The sequence below is a fragment of the Lasioglossum baleicum genome, chromosome 17, assembly GCF_051020765.1.
Source record: "Lasioglossum baleicum chromosome 17, iyLasBale1, whole genome shotgun sequence".
NCBI lineage: Eukaryota > Metazoa > Arthropoda > Insecta > Hymenoptera > Halictidae > Lasioglossum > Lasioglossum baleicum.
The window spans coordinates 6923768-6940268 of NC_134945.1; the positions used below are offsets into that span (position 1 = coordinate 6923768).

The 16501-nt window shown below is 35.4% G+C and overlaps 1 protein-coding gene across 4 annotated transcripts in view; it reads left to right on the forward strand.

Moving 5' to 3' along the window:
• The window catches only part of Sona (sol narae metalloprotease), a 63958-nt gene that overhangs the window by 24846 nt on the left and 22611 nt on the right, over positions 1-16501 (forward strand). For all 4 annotated transcript variants that reach the window (XM_076442099.1, XM_076442097.1, XM_076442100.1 and 1 more), the window contains exon 3: positions 14625-14722. In XM_076442099.1, the coding sequence (XP_076298214.1) occupies positions 14663-14722 (60 nt within the window). In that variant the 5' untranslated portion in view covers positions 14625-14662. The remainder of the gene's footprint in view (positions 1-14624; positions 14723-16501) is intronic.

Below are 16501 nucleotides of genomic sequence, written 5' to 3' on the forward strand. Positions count from 1 at the left end.
TGAAGTTGAAATGAAACAAATGAAGTTGATATGTACAAATTGAAGTTGAAATTGAAAAATTGAAATTGAAAAATTGAAATTGAAGAGGCCAAATTGAAGTTGTAATTGAAAAATTGAAATTGATGTTGAAATTGAAAAATTGACATTGAAATTGAAAAACTGAAGTTGACATTGAAAAATTGAAGTTGAAGTCGAAATTGAAAAATTGAAATTGAAGAGTTGAAATTAATGTTGAAGGATTGAAGTTGAAATGGAACAAATGAAGTTGATATGGAAAAATTGAAGTTGAAATTGAAAAATTGAAGTTGAAGTTGAAGTTGAAATTGAAAAATTGACATTGAAATTGAAAAACTGAAGTTGAAATTGGAAAATTGAAGTTGAAGTCGAAATTGAAAAATTGAAATTGAAGATTTTAAATTGAAGTTGAAATTGATATTAAAAAATTGCTACACATTGGTATACTCGAGAATAATTGGCCGCATATCTGTCCCCATTGTCGAGGTCGTTAACATTGCACAAACGCTGATTACAACGCAACAGCTGAAAACTTTGTCTCTGAGAATGTCCTTGCGTAGATAGGTACCGCATGAATGATTTTCGCATCGTTACTTCTTGCATAACGAGACGCGATTACGGGTGTGCACCGACACCCTCTATCTCCCCCACTACAACCATGCGTCGCAAAGTGACGATCAACCGATGACACCTTTTACGCAATCGGAGTTTCTTTCTTCATTTCCGATTATAGTTGAAAAGGTCATTTTATCGTGGAGCGTCTGAACATCGCGTCGATCACCATGCGAGACTTTCCCATTGAGCAAACCTAACAATCTCTGCGAAGCTAACAATGGCAGACAGTAGATATATCTGCGAATCAAATTTAACATTTGCTTCCGTGTTTCTAGGTCTAAATTTGATAGAGCGCATCTGGTTTATGAAAGAAACACTTCGAATTTTTGAAAATAACCTATTTTTTATTCAGTTTCCAGTATTCAAGTATTCAAGCATTCAAATTTCTTTTCAGTTCCTTTCCATTTCGAATCGTTCAGCGTATCTGGATAGAGATTATACAGGGGGTAATGATGCAAATGATCGTCGAATTGAAGTTCTCATATCACTTACAAGCAGGAATAAAAAATAACAGTTTTACTCTAAAATTTACTACAATAAAAATTGTATTTTTTCAATCATCATTGCAATTTAAGATAATGTACACAAAATATACAGCGAAAAATTCAAAGAACAAAGTGATTAAAAAATATCCAATTTTGTACTTTTTGGTTCCAAATGACAGTTATTAGTGTTCATCAATGAGAGAAGTTCATTTCGACTGCTCATAACAGTTATCAATGAGAGAAATTTATTTCTATTGCTCGTAACACTTATCGATAATCGAAATTGAAAAAGTGAAGTTGAAATTGAAAAAATGAAGTTGAAGGTAAAATTGACAAATTCAAATTGAAGAGTTGCAATTGAAGTTGAAATTGAACAGTTGAAATTTAAAAATTGAACGTGATTACTCAAAGCAGTGTTATTAATAATAGAAAATTATTTCTATCGCTCATAACAGTTATCGACTATCGAATTTCTTATCACTTGTTCACAATAATTATTGATCAGGAACTTCATTTCGGTTGCTTATTTAATTATTGTTACTTATAATCCTTATTTGCAACCAATACGACTTTAGTCGAAGAAATACTTGTTATTCAATGACTATTTTTCTATTTTGTTATAACAATTATAGTCCCTGCTTAAAAGTACTAAATAGACTGTGGATCTTTATGCGATTATGGCTTTTGAAAATTCTCTAAATATGCTAGGATATAAAATCCGACAGAATTTAGTACGATTTTTATTTAATTCAGATCTGAAAAGGCTACTACAACGAACTACTACAATCAGCCTATGTTACGATTCCGACGTCTCGGATTACTGTTTCAGAAGGTCAGTTGCGATGCCTTGACCTTGACCCGTATCGAACTAGACCGATTCTTAAGAAGGTTCGTGTGCGTATTTCGCAGTATACTTTAAAAACACCAATTTCACTCCGATCGTAACTGGTGGGAGGAAGCACATCTGTCTTGTCGCGAACACGCATTGCCATTCATTGATCATCGAACCGATCAAGATCGACATCAATCGATCGAATATTTAATTCTACTTACATTTTCGCAAATGTAGTGAACGCTTTTAATTGTTTACGACTAGACCTGCGGTCTTTTCAAGCATTTATGACAAAACTGAATTAGTTCTTCATCTTTGCAATAAATAAATTTCTTAGCGATTAATTTACATTTGATTTGATTTGTTTAAATAAAAACTCGCTGGAGAATTTCACTGAATAGAACTCTGGCTGTTCTTCTTCAACGTGTTATAATAATGTTTTTCATTATTAATGATCATTAAACTGCCGATCTTTATGCATTTATAGCAACATTGTTGAAAATTGTTGAGAAGTTTTACGAAATTGAAGATGCCAATATTCAAGGATTTCTCTGATTAAAATCATTAAGGGAAGAAATCACATGTTCAATTTAGTTTCTAATTTCTCGCAATTAATGCAGACAAATTCTATTCTGCATCAAGATCTGCAGTCTAGTTTGATTCTTCAAACGAAAAATTATTGAAAAATACTATATTTGAAAAAGGTTGAAATTGATTTGCAAAAGAATGAAATTTATTTGCGAAAAAGGGTGAATTTTGCGTGGAAAAGCTGTGTCTGTCGCCACGCGACGAATTTCCCACCGATTTTGACATGGCGCACGCAACCGGTCTTACAGCGAGTAAGTACATCTCTGCAGCGCGATTTCCAACCTTGACCCGTATTCAGTCGGCGTAAACCCAGGATCCACGGTGAATCGAGCAAGTCGAAAACAGAAGGAGTGCACAGTGGGGCCGCGCGCGGCCCCGATAACCTGGCAGAATCTCGATCCGTCAGCAAATTACAGTTACAAATATGCACTTGTAGAATCATTAAAGAATAACGATGTTAAAAGGCAAATTTCGGTGTCATTTGAGGTCGAAATTGGCCATTTCTATCGAGTTTTCTCATGGAAATATGTGAAAGATAGATGTTCTACTATAATAAATGTATTTTTATAACTACGCGACAATATTTACCAAGCAAATTAACATGGCTTGTTCGTCTAGTGATAAGTGAAGGATCGCAAATATTTAGAAAATTCTGCAATATTTAGTTACAGTGAAATTGTTTCTTACCTTGTGAAAATAATAAAAATTTTTATACATTCTTCAGGTTTTAGTTGTGTATCCAGTGCCATCCAGACAAACCTTTTTTTAAAACAGTATTGCGAAAGAAAAGGTAGCAAGATTTTTCCACACTTCATGAGAAACTCCATTTTGTTTACATGCGGCATATTAAAAATTAATATTTACATCAATATTTACTTATTAACCAGATTCGTGATCTATTCAATTCAATTCAAGTCCCGATTTTTTCAATTTCAACTCTTCAAATTCAATTTTTCAACTTCAATTTTTCCATTCCAATTTCCATTTCCATTTCAACGTCCATGTCAACGTCAACTTCAATTTTTCAATTTTAACTTCAATTTCGACGAGAATTTTTCCATTTGATCTTGAACTTTTCAATTTCATTTTCAATTTCAATTCTTCAATTTCATCTTCAAATTCAATATTACCATTTCAACGTCAATTTATCAATTTCAACTTCAGTTTTTCAATTTCAATGCCGATTATTCAATTTCAACTTCAATTTCAACGTTAATTTTCTCAGAGACAAAGTTCTCAGCTGTTGCGTCGTAATCAGCGTTTGTGCAATGTTAACGACCTCGACAATGGGGACAGATATGCGGCCAATTATTGTCGAGTATACCAATGTGTACCGCATAGATAATTAATTCATGTCCACATATAATAACCAGCACGATCCAACCGACCCTTCTAACAATTATATTGTTCCGAGACACGATACGATTCAGATTATAGTCTCCCAGCGTTATTCCTTTCACTGACAATCAAGACCAACGACGCGGTAACCGTTTAACGACCGTATCCTGGAAACGATTTCTTAAATTCATCGATCGAGATTTCTAGCGAATCTTTTATAGTTCAGCTACCGTCGAGTCTTTGCTAACTATCTGTCAGAGGCGATCGATCAAGCTGATCGCACGTCGAACCATTTCGTTTCGTATTCTTTAGTGGAATGCAGTCAATGCTGTTTGTCTCCATTGTACTCGGAGATCGAAAGTAGGGCGGTTATTTTTCCGAAGCTTCGAGTCTGCGAAGGATTCGAAGAATTCGAAGGAACGAAGGGAACTTCGAAGTTTCCAAGTTTCCAAGCTTCCAAGTTTCAAAGTTGTCAAGTATTCAAGCTTCCAAGTTCCCAAGTTGTCAAGTTTTCAAGCTTCCAAGTTCCCAAGTTTCAAAGTTGCCAAGCTTCCAAGTTTCAAAGCTGTCAAGTTTTCAAGCTTCCAAGTTCCCAAGTTGTCAAGTTTTCAAGCTTCCAAGTTTCAAAGTTGTCAAGTTTTCAAGCTTCCAAGGTCCCAAGTTGTCAAGTTTTCAAGCTTCCAAGTTCCCAAGTTTCAAAGTTGTCAAGCTTCCAAGTTTCAAACGTTTCAAATTTTTAAGTTGTCAAGTTTTCAAGCTACCAAGTTTTTAAGCTACCAAGTTTTCAAGCTTCCAAGTTTCCAAGCTTCCAAGTATCCAAGTTTTCAAGATTCCAAGTATTCAAGTCTCCCAGTTTCCAAGCTTCCAAGTTTCCAAGTATTCAAGTTTCCCAGTTTCCACGCTTCCAAGCTTCCAAGTATTCAAGTTTCCCAGTTTCCAAGTTTTCACGATTCCAAAAATCCAAGTTTCCTAGTTTACAAGCTTTCAAGTTTTCAAGTTTCGAACGTGCCCAATTTTCACGTTTTCAAGTTTCCAACGTCTCAAGTTTACAAGTTTCCTCGTTTTCAAGTTTTCAAGTTTTCCAGGTTTCTAACGTCCTAAGTTTTCAAGTTTCTAACGTCCCAAGTTTCCCAGTTTCCAACTTTTCAAGTTTCCATCTTCCCAAGTTTCCAAGTTTCGAAACGAGGAAACTTCGTTTCTCATCACCTTCGAAGTTTCTGAAATCGAAGCTTCGTAGCTTCGAATTCTTCAATCTTCGAAGAAAAGTAAAAGCCCTAATCGAAAGACTTGTGCAATTTCTACATAGATTGGCTCTGTTTGTTTTTGTTAACTTTTTTTGAAAAGCTTTTTGAAAAACGTCCCCGTGTTATCAATTCTATCGTGAATGGCTCAAGAATAATTCCTGAATGGAAACAATAAGCTTTGACATTTCAAGAATATCTACAGGAGGTTGCAACGTGGTGTTAACAACAGTTTTCGTAACGGGAATTGTAATCGGAACTGCGAATAATCGCGAGGATCAGCGAATTACACTTGCAGAGACGCGGTATGTAAATTTGCAAATACAGTCTTGCAACAATTTTTCGAGGAAGAGAAAGGTGTATTATATGGTTTTGGAGTAGGTGATTACCTCTACGTATCAAAACATTTCCTGCAGTTGCTCTAAAACAGTGCTGATTAAAACTTCTATTATAATCGTCATGAACGCGAAAATGTTTACCACGCTATCGTATATCTGCTATAACTTTAAAGAATTTCGCATACTCCGTAAGTGTTATTTAACACTTTACCTACCGGAAGCCTATTAACAGGATTTTCAATAATTGTGTTGTAGCGAAAGAAAGCATAGAAATTTTCTTCTACACTGCAATCTCGAATGAAACTATTTGATGACTCTATTCAGGGTGACTTGTCAGTTCAAAATATGAAAATTGCTGTTGCTATTGAACGTTCCAGTAAAAAGTGTTCAGGCATGACACCATAGATTTTTTCAAAATTATGGAATAATCACCGGTCGGTAATGTGTTAATAAACACACGAAATTTCGAATTGACAAGTTGGACAGTTTGTGTTGAAAAAATTTTTACGTTTTGTCAAAAATCAATTTTTGGGTGAAATCACTTCGTCGCCGAAAAATGAATGGCATTAAAACATTCGTCAAACCCGGTTCTTCTTCCTCGGAAATGGTAGAAAAGGTTGAAAAACAGATCTCGTTTTTATTTATACAAAATCCACTAAGCCACCACACTTAAAGTGACCTGATCTCTCATCGCAGATTTTGCATAACGGTGATTTCAAATAAATCCATTAATGGCAGGAATCGATTAATATACATGTAATTATGCGAGCAAGTCTATAATTCTTCACGAATCGATTCGCCGCCGGCAAGCATTAATCCGACGATGTAACAATGATTAAAAGAATAAAACAAAGAGGCGAAAGAAAAAACGGCGCGAATACATTAATTTCCATAAACCTCGATGCATCGATATTTATAAAAACACGTTGTTTCCGACTAAACGATCACGGCCGAGATCTTTTTTATTCCCATTCGCCGAGCGTTCGATTTTGCCTGTATATGCGTCCGGCATTTTATTACAGCCATGATCGGTCCTTGGTGTTTTGCATAATTTTTTTATATGGAGCGGTTTCGACTTTCGCGACCCTAGACTGTCACCGTTATTTTTAACCGGTGAAAAGCCAGTTGCAGTTCAACCTCCTGAATTGTCAGAAAAGTGTGACGTTTCAGAATGAAATAACGTTTTCTATGAAATATTGCCACCCACGCACACCTAGAAAAAAAAAACAGGACTCAGAAAGCAGGAGGTTATTTATTGGAAGACGAAATTGATTCAAGGTGAACGTGAGAAAGAAATATTCTCCATTAACTACTCCTTGTCAATGTACAGTAAAATCTTAATCTATTATAACAAGGGAAGGACCCCAAATCTCCGACTTTGATTTTGATAATTTTTTGTGAGACGATGCTATATGGATCCCTAATGATGTCTGGAAAATATTAGCTGTAGTTACCCAATAGTTTCAAAGATATAATCAATCAAAGTTTCATACTTTGATAGTTTTCGAAGTTCCATGGTAAGCAAGTTGCGTGAAATTCAATTGTTTATATCTTTGAAACTATTGATCAAATCACGAAACTCTTTACATATAAAAGTTGCGTGTTTCCTTCGCCTTTCCAACGGTATATAAAACTCTTTGATATCTTCATCAAGCAAAAAGTTACAGACCAAAAAGAAAACCCATCTCACAACCCAACCACTTGGAAGCCAAAAACCATGTCCCTGGAAAATTGGCCATAAAATTTTACTTGTTGATCAAATCACGAAACTCTTTAGATATAAAAGTTGCGTATTTCCTTCACCTTTCCAACGGTCTATAAAGCTCTTTAATATCTTCATCAAGCAAAAAGTTACAAACCAAAAACAAAACCCGTCTCATATAACCCAACCCCTACATATTTTTTATTTTCAATAAAAATCAAATCATTTCATTTAAATTTTAATGAAAGAGCATTTATATTTTAATAACAGCAAATTTTATATTAATTTGGTATTTAACACATCAAAATGGCGGCCCTAAATTTCCGCGCCCCGGACAAATGACCATAGAATAATGATGTAGTCGATATATTTGAATTATTATCCACAGTACTTCTAATTCCTTCTTACGCGAAGCTGTAGACACTGTTAGGCACTTTGTCCGCTGTCTCCTGTAATCGAGTTTCGCATTCTATTCCCCGCAATATGCATATCTCAAGTAAGTCAGGAATACATTCATAGTTCAGTAATTTATTTCCTTGTCACGACACCTATCGCCTCGATCGTCGTTAATTAATCACACGGGAGCCTTAAGAATTGTTTAATTGAGAGAATAATTAAGAAGATATATATATACATATATGTATACTATATTGTAGAGTGACACCAGTTCCTTTCGAAAACGTTTTAAGAGAAATTCGTCGAACCAGAGAAGCGTAAAGTCATCCGATTCCCTGTCTTCTTATTCTCTTTGAACTGGTTCGAATTTCACCTACGGTTGGTTTGCTATTACTATTTTTCGGTAGCAATGAAAGTTTATTTAACAGTGAACAACAAGCAACAGGTGAGCAGAATATGCGTGCTCTCTTTTGCTGATGTTTCACGACCTTCAAGTAAGATCTTAATTCCGTCTACGAGATACGAGGCAACTGCAAAGACCGCGCTTACCGGTTGTTAATGTCGTTCTTGGTTCGCGAGCCTCATGGGCAGCAACTGCGCGAACAAGGTGATACGCTTATTCGGTACTAATGTACTCCACTTTCTCCCATATGACAACCCGCGAGAACTCATAACAGCCTTTCCGAAGCCATGGTCATCTACGAGGACAATCGCATTGACAGCACCTTGTATCATCATTGGAAAATACGTGTGTGCTCCACCGCTCAGGGAAGTTTGACCGAGAGAGAAAATTTTGAAAATTGTAATAAGTTCGAGAGTGATGTCCGTTCTTACTAAATATTTTCGAAAATATTGATTTTAGAGAAAAAAGTTTCGAACAAAAAATGAAGCTCATACAAAGCTCTATAAAAAAGGTTATATAGATTTTTTACGTAAACCTATTATTTTGGATGTTATGACCCAAAATAATTCGGCGGGGGTCAAATTAACCCAGCCCCTTCCAAAGTTTTGACAGTTCTTACTTCGAAAATATTGATTTTAGAGAAAAAAGTTTCAAACAAAAAATGGAGCTCATGAAAAGCTCTACGAAAAGGGTGATATACATTTTGTACATAAACCTATTATTTTGGCTGTTATGACTCAAAATAACTCGGCGGGGGTCAAATTAACCCAGCCCCCTTCAAAGTTTTGACATTTTTACTAAATATTTTCGGAAATATTGATTTTAGAGAAAAAAGTTTGAAACAAAAAATGGAGCTCATAGAAAGCTCTATAAAAAGGGTTATATACATTTTTTACGCAAACCTATTATTTCGCTGTTATGACCCAAAATAATTCGGCGGGGGTCAAATTAACCCAGCCCCCTTCAAAGTTTTAATATTTTTACTAAATATTTCCGAAAATATTGATTTTAGAGAAAAAAGTTTGAAACAAAAAATGGAGATCATAAAAAGCTCTATAAAAAGGGTTATATACATTTTGTACGTAAACCTATTATTTTGACTGTTATGACCCAAAATAACTTCAACTTCAATTTCAACTTCTCAATTTCAAAACTCTTCAATTTAAACTCCAATTCCAACTTTTCTATTTCATTTTCAACTCCAATTTCAACTTCAATCTCAATTTAAACTCTTCGATTTTAACTTGAATTTCCAGATTCAAAACGCTTGAACCAACTTTGCGCCACACAAATTTTTTTAGCAGCCTGAGGCCGCACTCTTTTCTTCTTTGCAATAAAATCTCAAAATGTATCGAATTTCTTCTTTATTTTCGCTCATTTTCAAGACGTAACAAGACGTAAATAACTTTTGACGAAACAAACAAATAACACAATTTCTTGTTTCTGATGACTCTATGATATATCACCTTTCAGCCACACTCGAGTGATGCCAGATCCAATTAATATTAACAGAGTTATGGCAAGAAACTTTTTCCCCAACCCAATATTAATGATTATCTACGGAAAACTGCATAATCACCTGCTCGAATTAATTGGGAACGCGGAAATTACAGAAACGAGAAAAACGCACCAGTATGTAACCGCTTGTTCGGAGAAACAACCGAATTAAATCGTTTATTCCATGTTGAATAGTAGGAAATCATTCGGTAGATCGACAACGCTCGCTCGGAATGTCCTGCGTCTTCGTTCTGTCTCAGGGTCACGTACAAAATGAAACGAGCATGATCTATGTGTGAGTGTGTGTGTGCGTATGCATACGTATGTGATTCACTGCACACGCAACCGTAGCATTACCGATCATGGGAATTTCATTACCTTGATGCACTTTTCTGGATCGTACGGAACGATGGCTGTACCTCAAGGAGTCCGGAAATCATTTTTATTAAAATCTCAAGTAGCCGTCATTACCACTGTAGTACGAGCCTCTAACAGCCGGGAAGTTGAACATCAATTTACGGAGAATCCCTTGAAGACGCAGATGAAAACTCCGCTCAATTGGCTATCAGATTCTAATTAAATCTCGCTCGAGATATATTCCGCATAATTCCGCAAACGTGTAATACCTTGTACGCGACTAATAGCACAGTAATTCCTTATGAACCACTTACAATTAGTTTATTATGCAGTAACCGCTGTTAGAATTTGGTTTTTTTAATTAATGCTGGCCATCTCGAGAATCTCGTGCAGTATTTCTAGTCCTCCAACGAGCTTCATTAAAAATGTCGAGTTAAGTATTTACCAGTGTGGTTGATCACTAGACTGCGTCGTTTCATGCGAAATAAAAAAAATTTGAATTCTCCAATTTCAATTGCAATTTGAACTCTTCAATTTCAATTTCAATTTCAATTTGAACTCTTCAATTGAAATGGAAGTTGAAATTGTAATTTGAAAAATTGAAGAGTTGAAAATGAAGTTGAAATTAAAGTTTAAATCGAAAAGTTAAAATTGAAGAGTTGAAATGGAAATTGAAGTTGTTGAAATTGAAAAATTGAAATGAAGTTGAAATTGAAAAATAATTGAATTCCTCGATGAGAAATTAGATATTGACATCTTCAATTTTCAAAATTTTCCTTCAATTTCAAATTTCATCTACTCAATTTTACTAGAAATGCATAAATAATATGAACACAAATTATTATAATAATAAAGTCATCTACATAACCAATTTCATCTGGACATGTAACTCGACGACTGTTACAAATAGAAATCTAGACCCGTTATACAGAAATAACAATAGCTTTTAAGTCGATAATTGCAGATCACTAGGATTCGCAAAACGAAGCAGAAAATGTTTCGGCTTTTAATTACTTAACCTGTTCAAAGTTTCGGTATCTTAAATGATTCGTAGAAGGTTCTCGAAGTTCCAAAGGTTAGTTTATAACTCTAAGTCCTTCGAGATCTGTCAAAATATTAATATGGTTTCTCCCTGTTGCGTAACCTTACAATTACGTAGTTATGAATCTGTCTCCGCTAACTAGTTTATGCTTCCTTAGAATTAGAATCAGTTACGATCCTGTCCCCAATAACTGGTTTACGTTTCATTTTAATTGCGGCCTCAGCATATCATTTTATTTTTAAAATCCAATTTTAGATTAACCCACCTAACGAATTCAAATTAGGGGAATAAATATAGATGTTTTTCGGAGAATTATTCCAATTAAATGGTACACTTTAGCTAATTTATGGAACGTAGCACCATTCACGAAAGCAAGGTCACCGGATACCCTATCGATTATTAAATAGGTTCTGCTACTCTTCCTGTCACTATGCTATCACAACACTTTTGTAATAATCCAGTTTTGCTTCACGTGAAACTTTAATTTACATGAACATGAATTATTATTAAAACCAGACACACAGAAAATGTATAATAGATGGACGTGAAATAATTATGATAATACATGTTCCAGGCTTGGCATAGTTCTCACGATTACAATAACATTTTATCGGTACATTCCGGAAGGTTATGCATTTATAACGTCATTAGAAGCAGCATTTTTAAAGTAATCTTTCGTTTATAATAATTTTTCTTGATGACTGGAATGAGATAAAGCAGCATTTTTAAATAATCTCTCGTTGATAATAATTTTTCTTGATGACTGGAATGAGATAAAGCAGCATTTTTAAATAATCTCTCGTTTATAATAATTTTTCTTGATGACTGGAATGAGATAAAGCAGCATTTTTAAATAATCTTTCGTTAATAATAATTTTTCTTGATGACTGGAATGAGATAAAGCAGCATTTTTAAATAATCTTTCGTTTATAATAATTTTTCTTGATGACTGGAATGAGATAAAGCAGCATTTTTAAATAATCTTTCGTTTATAATAATTTTTCTTGATGACTGGAATGAGATAAAGCAGCATTTTTAAATAATCTTTCGTTGATAATAATTTTTCTTGATGACTGCAATGAGATAAAACAGCATTTTTAAATAATCTTTCGATTGAAATGAAACATTCAACAGTGATTACAAACTTGTGTTTGAGAATGAGTTGGATCTCCATCTTTACCTAGTCCTCTAGACTTCCTAAAGGTCTAGGGGTCTTGATCCCACATTGATCAAAAGTTGTTTCTACGGAGAGACACTTGAGCGTAAGAATGTTTGTAACTTGGCGGCGTGGTAGTAGTCCCGCATTAGTTGATCACAATTTCTTGAAACTGGTTTCGTCGAGTGAGCCTCCGGCGTTACGTGTCTAAAATAAACAAACCTAACAGAGACCCGTTAGTGATAATGGAGCATTCGGTTGTTATTGAATGACGCTAGTGAAGAATGTTAACTTGATGCTTCATTTTTAAGTAGAAAATTTTTTCCTTTTCAAAAAGTGAGAAGTTTAAACAAAAACTTATCTCATAGATCCTAAAATTTAAACGAGTAGTATCATTAATATCGAGAGAATTAATTAGCATTAACTGAACCAAGGTGGACGAGATCAATGGTAAACAATAACACCATAAAGGATTTACTGGAAGAGTATATTCGTTACAAGGTTATATATACCTTTAAAAAATTATGTTTCCTTAACAAATCAATATTGGAAAAATTGGACTAAATATCTTAAACCAAAAGGACCAGGTTAAACCAAGTTTTGCACCCCAAATTCACCCCATTACAAATCACTTCCACCCTTTTCAGTATTTTAAAGTATTTTTTAGTAATTATTTCTTAAGAAAATCAAATCAAATGTAAATTAATGTCAATAATGTAAAATAACGAATCAAAAATCACTTCCACCCTTCTGCAAATTAATTTCACTCTTCTCCAATTCAATTTCACCCTTTTCAGTATCTTAAAGTATTTTTTAGTAATTATTCCTTAAGAAAATCAAATCAAATGTAAATTAATGTCAATAATGTAAAATAACAAATTAAAAATCACTTTCACCCTTCTGCAAATTAATTTCACCCTTTTTCAAATCAATTTCACCCTTTTCAGTATCTTAAAGTATGTTTTAGTAATTAATTCTTAAGAAAATCAAATCAAATGTAAATTAATGTCAATAATGTAAAACAATGTCAAAAGTTGATTTGAAGAAATTAATTTCACCCTTTCCAGTATTTGAAAGTATTTTTTAGTAATTATTTCTTAAGAAAATCAAATCAAATGTAAATTAATGTCAATAATGTAAAATAATGTAAAAAGTTGATTTGAAGAAATCAATTTCTAAAAGCTATCTGAACGCAAATGTACAACTTTTTCCCCTAACTTTTCAACTTCTTTTAAATATATTCGTAAATAGAAACGGCATGATGCAACAAATTCATTGGTTCGCATGGAACATACATATTAAGCTGAAACCGAGAATGAACTGCCAGTTTGTGCATGAATTGCGCTACAATGAAGTTTCCCCTATTTATGATTTGCCGAGGTAAAGCTGGTTGTAGGAAATCTCTGTGCTCGCGAACGGATGAGACGTAACTTGAGTTTTTCGCAATGTGCTCTATTGGCGCCCGTCTCTTTCTCTTATTGGTGACGTGATTCTGCGAGACTTGTTGCCCTTTACTATGGGTCGTCTTCAGCTCACCAAGGAAGCCTCTTCTCGACATTTACAATTTACAGGAGATGATAGGAGATGATCGAAGAAGGAGAGCACACGTTACCATACTTCGTGGTGCGCTTAGAATATTACGTGTATGGGAAAGTAGGATATGGTGAAGTAATTCCCAATATTTCAAATGATTCTCGGTACTGTACTCTCTCTAAACTAAACGTGAAGAACGTTTAGTCGTAATCAAAAGTCTTTGGGTCTTTATTTGGACTAGTTACGAGGTAAACATACTAAGAGTCCCCTTTTTCGGTTTCCCGCGTATATCCTGGAAACTATGCGTCCTAGCCATAAAACCATTCTATACAAAATTAAAGCTGACAAAATATGCTATAAGATTCATTCAATTCAGTTTTTTTCTATCTCGCATAGTTTCCGAGATATCCGCGCTCAAAGTTCACTATTTTTATTATTCGGTTAGCTAACTCTTCAGCACAATTAGGGAACTTTGAGCGCGGATATCTCGGAAACTATACGAGATAGCGAAAAACTGAATGCAATCAATCTTGTGGCTCGTTTCATCAGCTTTAATTTTGTATAGAATGGTCTCATCATTAGGACGCATAGTTTCCGAGATATCCGCGCTCAAAGTTCACTACTTTTATTATTTGACTAGCTAACTCTTCAGCACAATTAGTGAAATTTGAGCGCGGATATCTCGGAAACTATGCGAGATAGCGAAAAACTGAATCGAATGAATCCTGTGGCACGTTTTGTCAGCTTTAATTTTGTATAGAATGGTCTCATCGCTAGGACTCATAGTTTTCGCGATATCCGCGCTCGAAGTTCACTACTTTTATTATTTGACTAGCTAACTCTTCAGCACAATTAGTGAACTTTGAGCGCGGATATCTCGGAAACTATGCGAGATAGCGAAAAACTGAATGCAATCAATCTTGTGGCTCGTTTCATCAGCTTTAATTTTGTATAGAATGGTTTCATCGCTAGGACGCATAGTTTCCGAGATATCCGCGCCACTTTCAAAATAAATTTTATACGAGCTGTGTCCATCAGTTTAACGTCCCGCATATTCACAGATTTCGTTTCTTTTTTTTGTTTCAGTGATGTGACGCAGCCCATCAGGAATATTTTTATGCAAAATGATTCGTGCCCTTGTCCTTCTGTGCATGGCCGTTCTACCTGTTGTACGATGCCACAAGGTAAGATCATGTCAGGTACCATCGAGAGCACCAAGGACACTGTTATTCCGTGCCAGCGTTTCCTTAAAACAAAGGAGCATGTGGTGTAGTACCGTGGCTCTTTCGTGTCGTTACCATGAAATGACAGGCCAGTCGCGGAATGAGACGACGCTAATTGTGAATTCGCCACTTATTACGAAGTAAATTCACGGTGCGTAAACCTTGGCTACCGTTAGCGGCGCTAATTACTTTATTAGCGAACAAAAGAATTCGGTGTTTTTAGTAGCTACCGCAGAATATTCAAAATATAATTAAATACGTGACAACGGCACTTATGTTCGTTGCGTGAAACGAACTGACATGAGTGACGTTTATAGAAACGTGCTAATATTTAAGCGGGACTTACTCCCGCTGGGCAACGCTATTCGAATCGCTAAAAACGATTGTCGTAGACAGAGTTGGGCAAAGATTTCCAAGTGGGTTTTAAAGCCACTTTTAAAATTGAATTGTTGGGTTGATTTCAAAACTCCAAAGGCTACCACCACTGAAAATTGGATTTTATTCGTTTCCACTTTCTCGAAATCTCCCTAAAAAAATCCACAAATTACATAAACATGCGCGGTCCATTGATAACTTCGACTGTCTCCGCAAAATTCAATTTCTCAATTTCTCAAATTTGTAAGACTCGCTTATATTTGTAACCAAAAGGCAAAGTAGGTTCTTGGCTATGTAATAAAAGGAACAACGAAAGTAAAACGCGCACGTTTATCTGGTAACCAGGCATAACGAATGCGAGCGGACTCCCTAACGCGGCAGTTAAATTTGCTATTCAGGAAAGAAAACATGCTAGTAGTATGCATACAATTGGGAAAGCGACGTGGTGGAATGAAGTTTTCTGCAAATCCAGTTTTAAACTGCCCTCGTGTCGCATTGCTTAATTTTCTGACTAATTGAGACACGTCCCAAGTAGCCACGTACGTCCCTAAAACGTACGTTTCAGGTCCAGTTCACGTCCAAACGTCCTACGTCCATTCTGCGTACGTTTTAGGGACGTACGTGGCTATTTGTGGCTACTTGGGTCGTTTTTGTCGAAAAATCTATTTTTACTCTTCCCTTCTTTTAATTTAATTAACATTTATGGACCTTTAAGACTTGTTAGGGACGTCTTAAAGACCTCCCGAATGTCCTACGAACATCTCCTCTGAACATTTTCTGCGTCGCGTTGTCTCCAAATCCTCGCTTCCTGATTGCGTCTAATTGTAAGGTGAACCCGTAGGTATTTCCGTATCGAGACTTTTGAAGTCACGAACTCAATTTCCAAAGGCGATACCGTTACATTAGTCGATTAGAAATAGTATTAATTCACGGTTAGAGTTAAGCTAGAGCTAACACAACTACTAGGAAACTGTACCACTAGCCACGATCGAATTTCCTAACGTAATGAGTGAAAGTGATCGACCTTAGGAGTCTAAGTCAGCATGATAGTTAATTGCAACTCGATTTCTGTGACACGGTACGTGACTGGGTGCTCTTAAATGGTAGAAGCAGACCTTGGGCCGCGATTGGAAAACATTAAATACACATGTACCTATTGTAGAGACCATGTGAGAAATGAACATGAGACTAGACCGTATGTATATGCATGTTCTTCGACAATTACTGATCAACGTCCTCGCAGTCGTTGCCAATTAGCCATGCACTTCATGGCTGCAAAAGGAACCTGTAATAAAATGCGAGCGGTTCTACATTGTAATCTGAACAGGGCCGCGATTGATTAATGACAGCGAATGCTGTTAAATC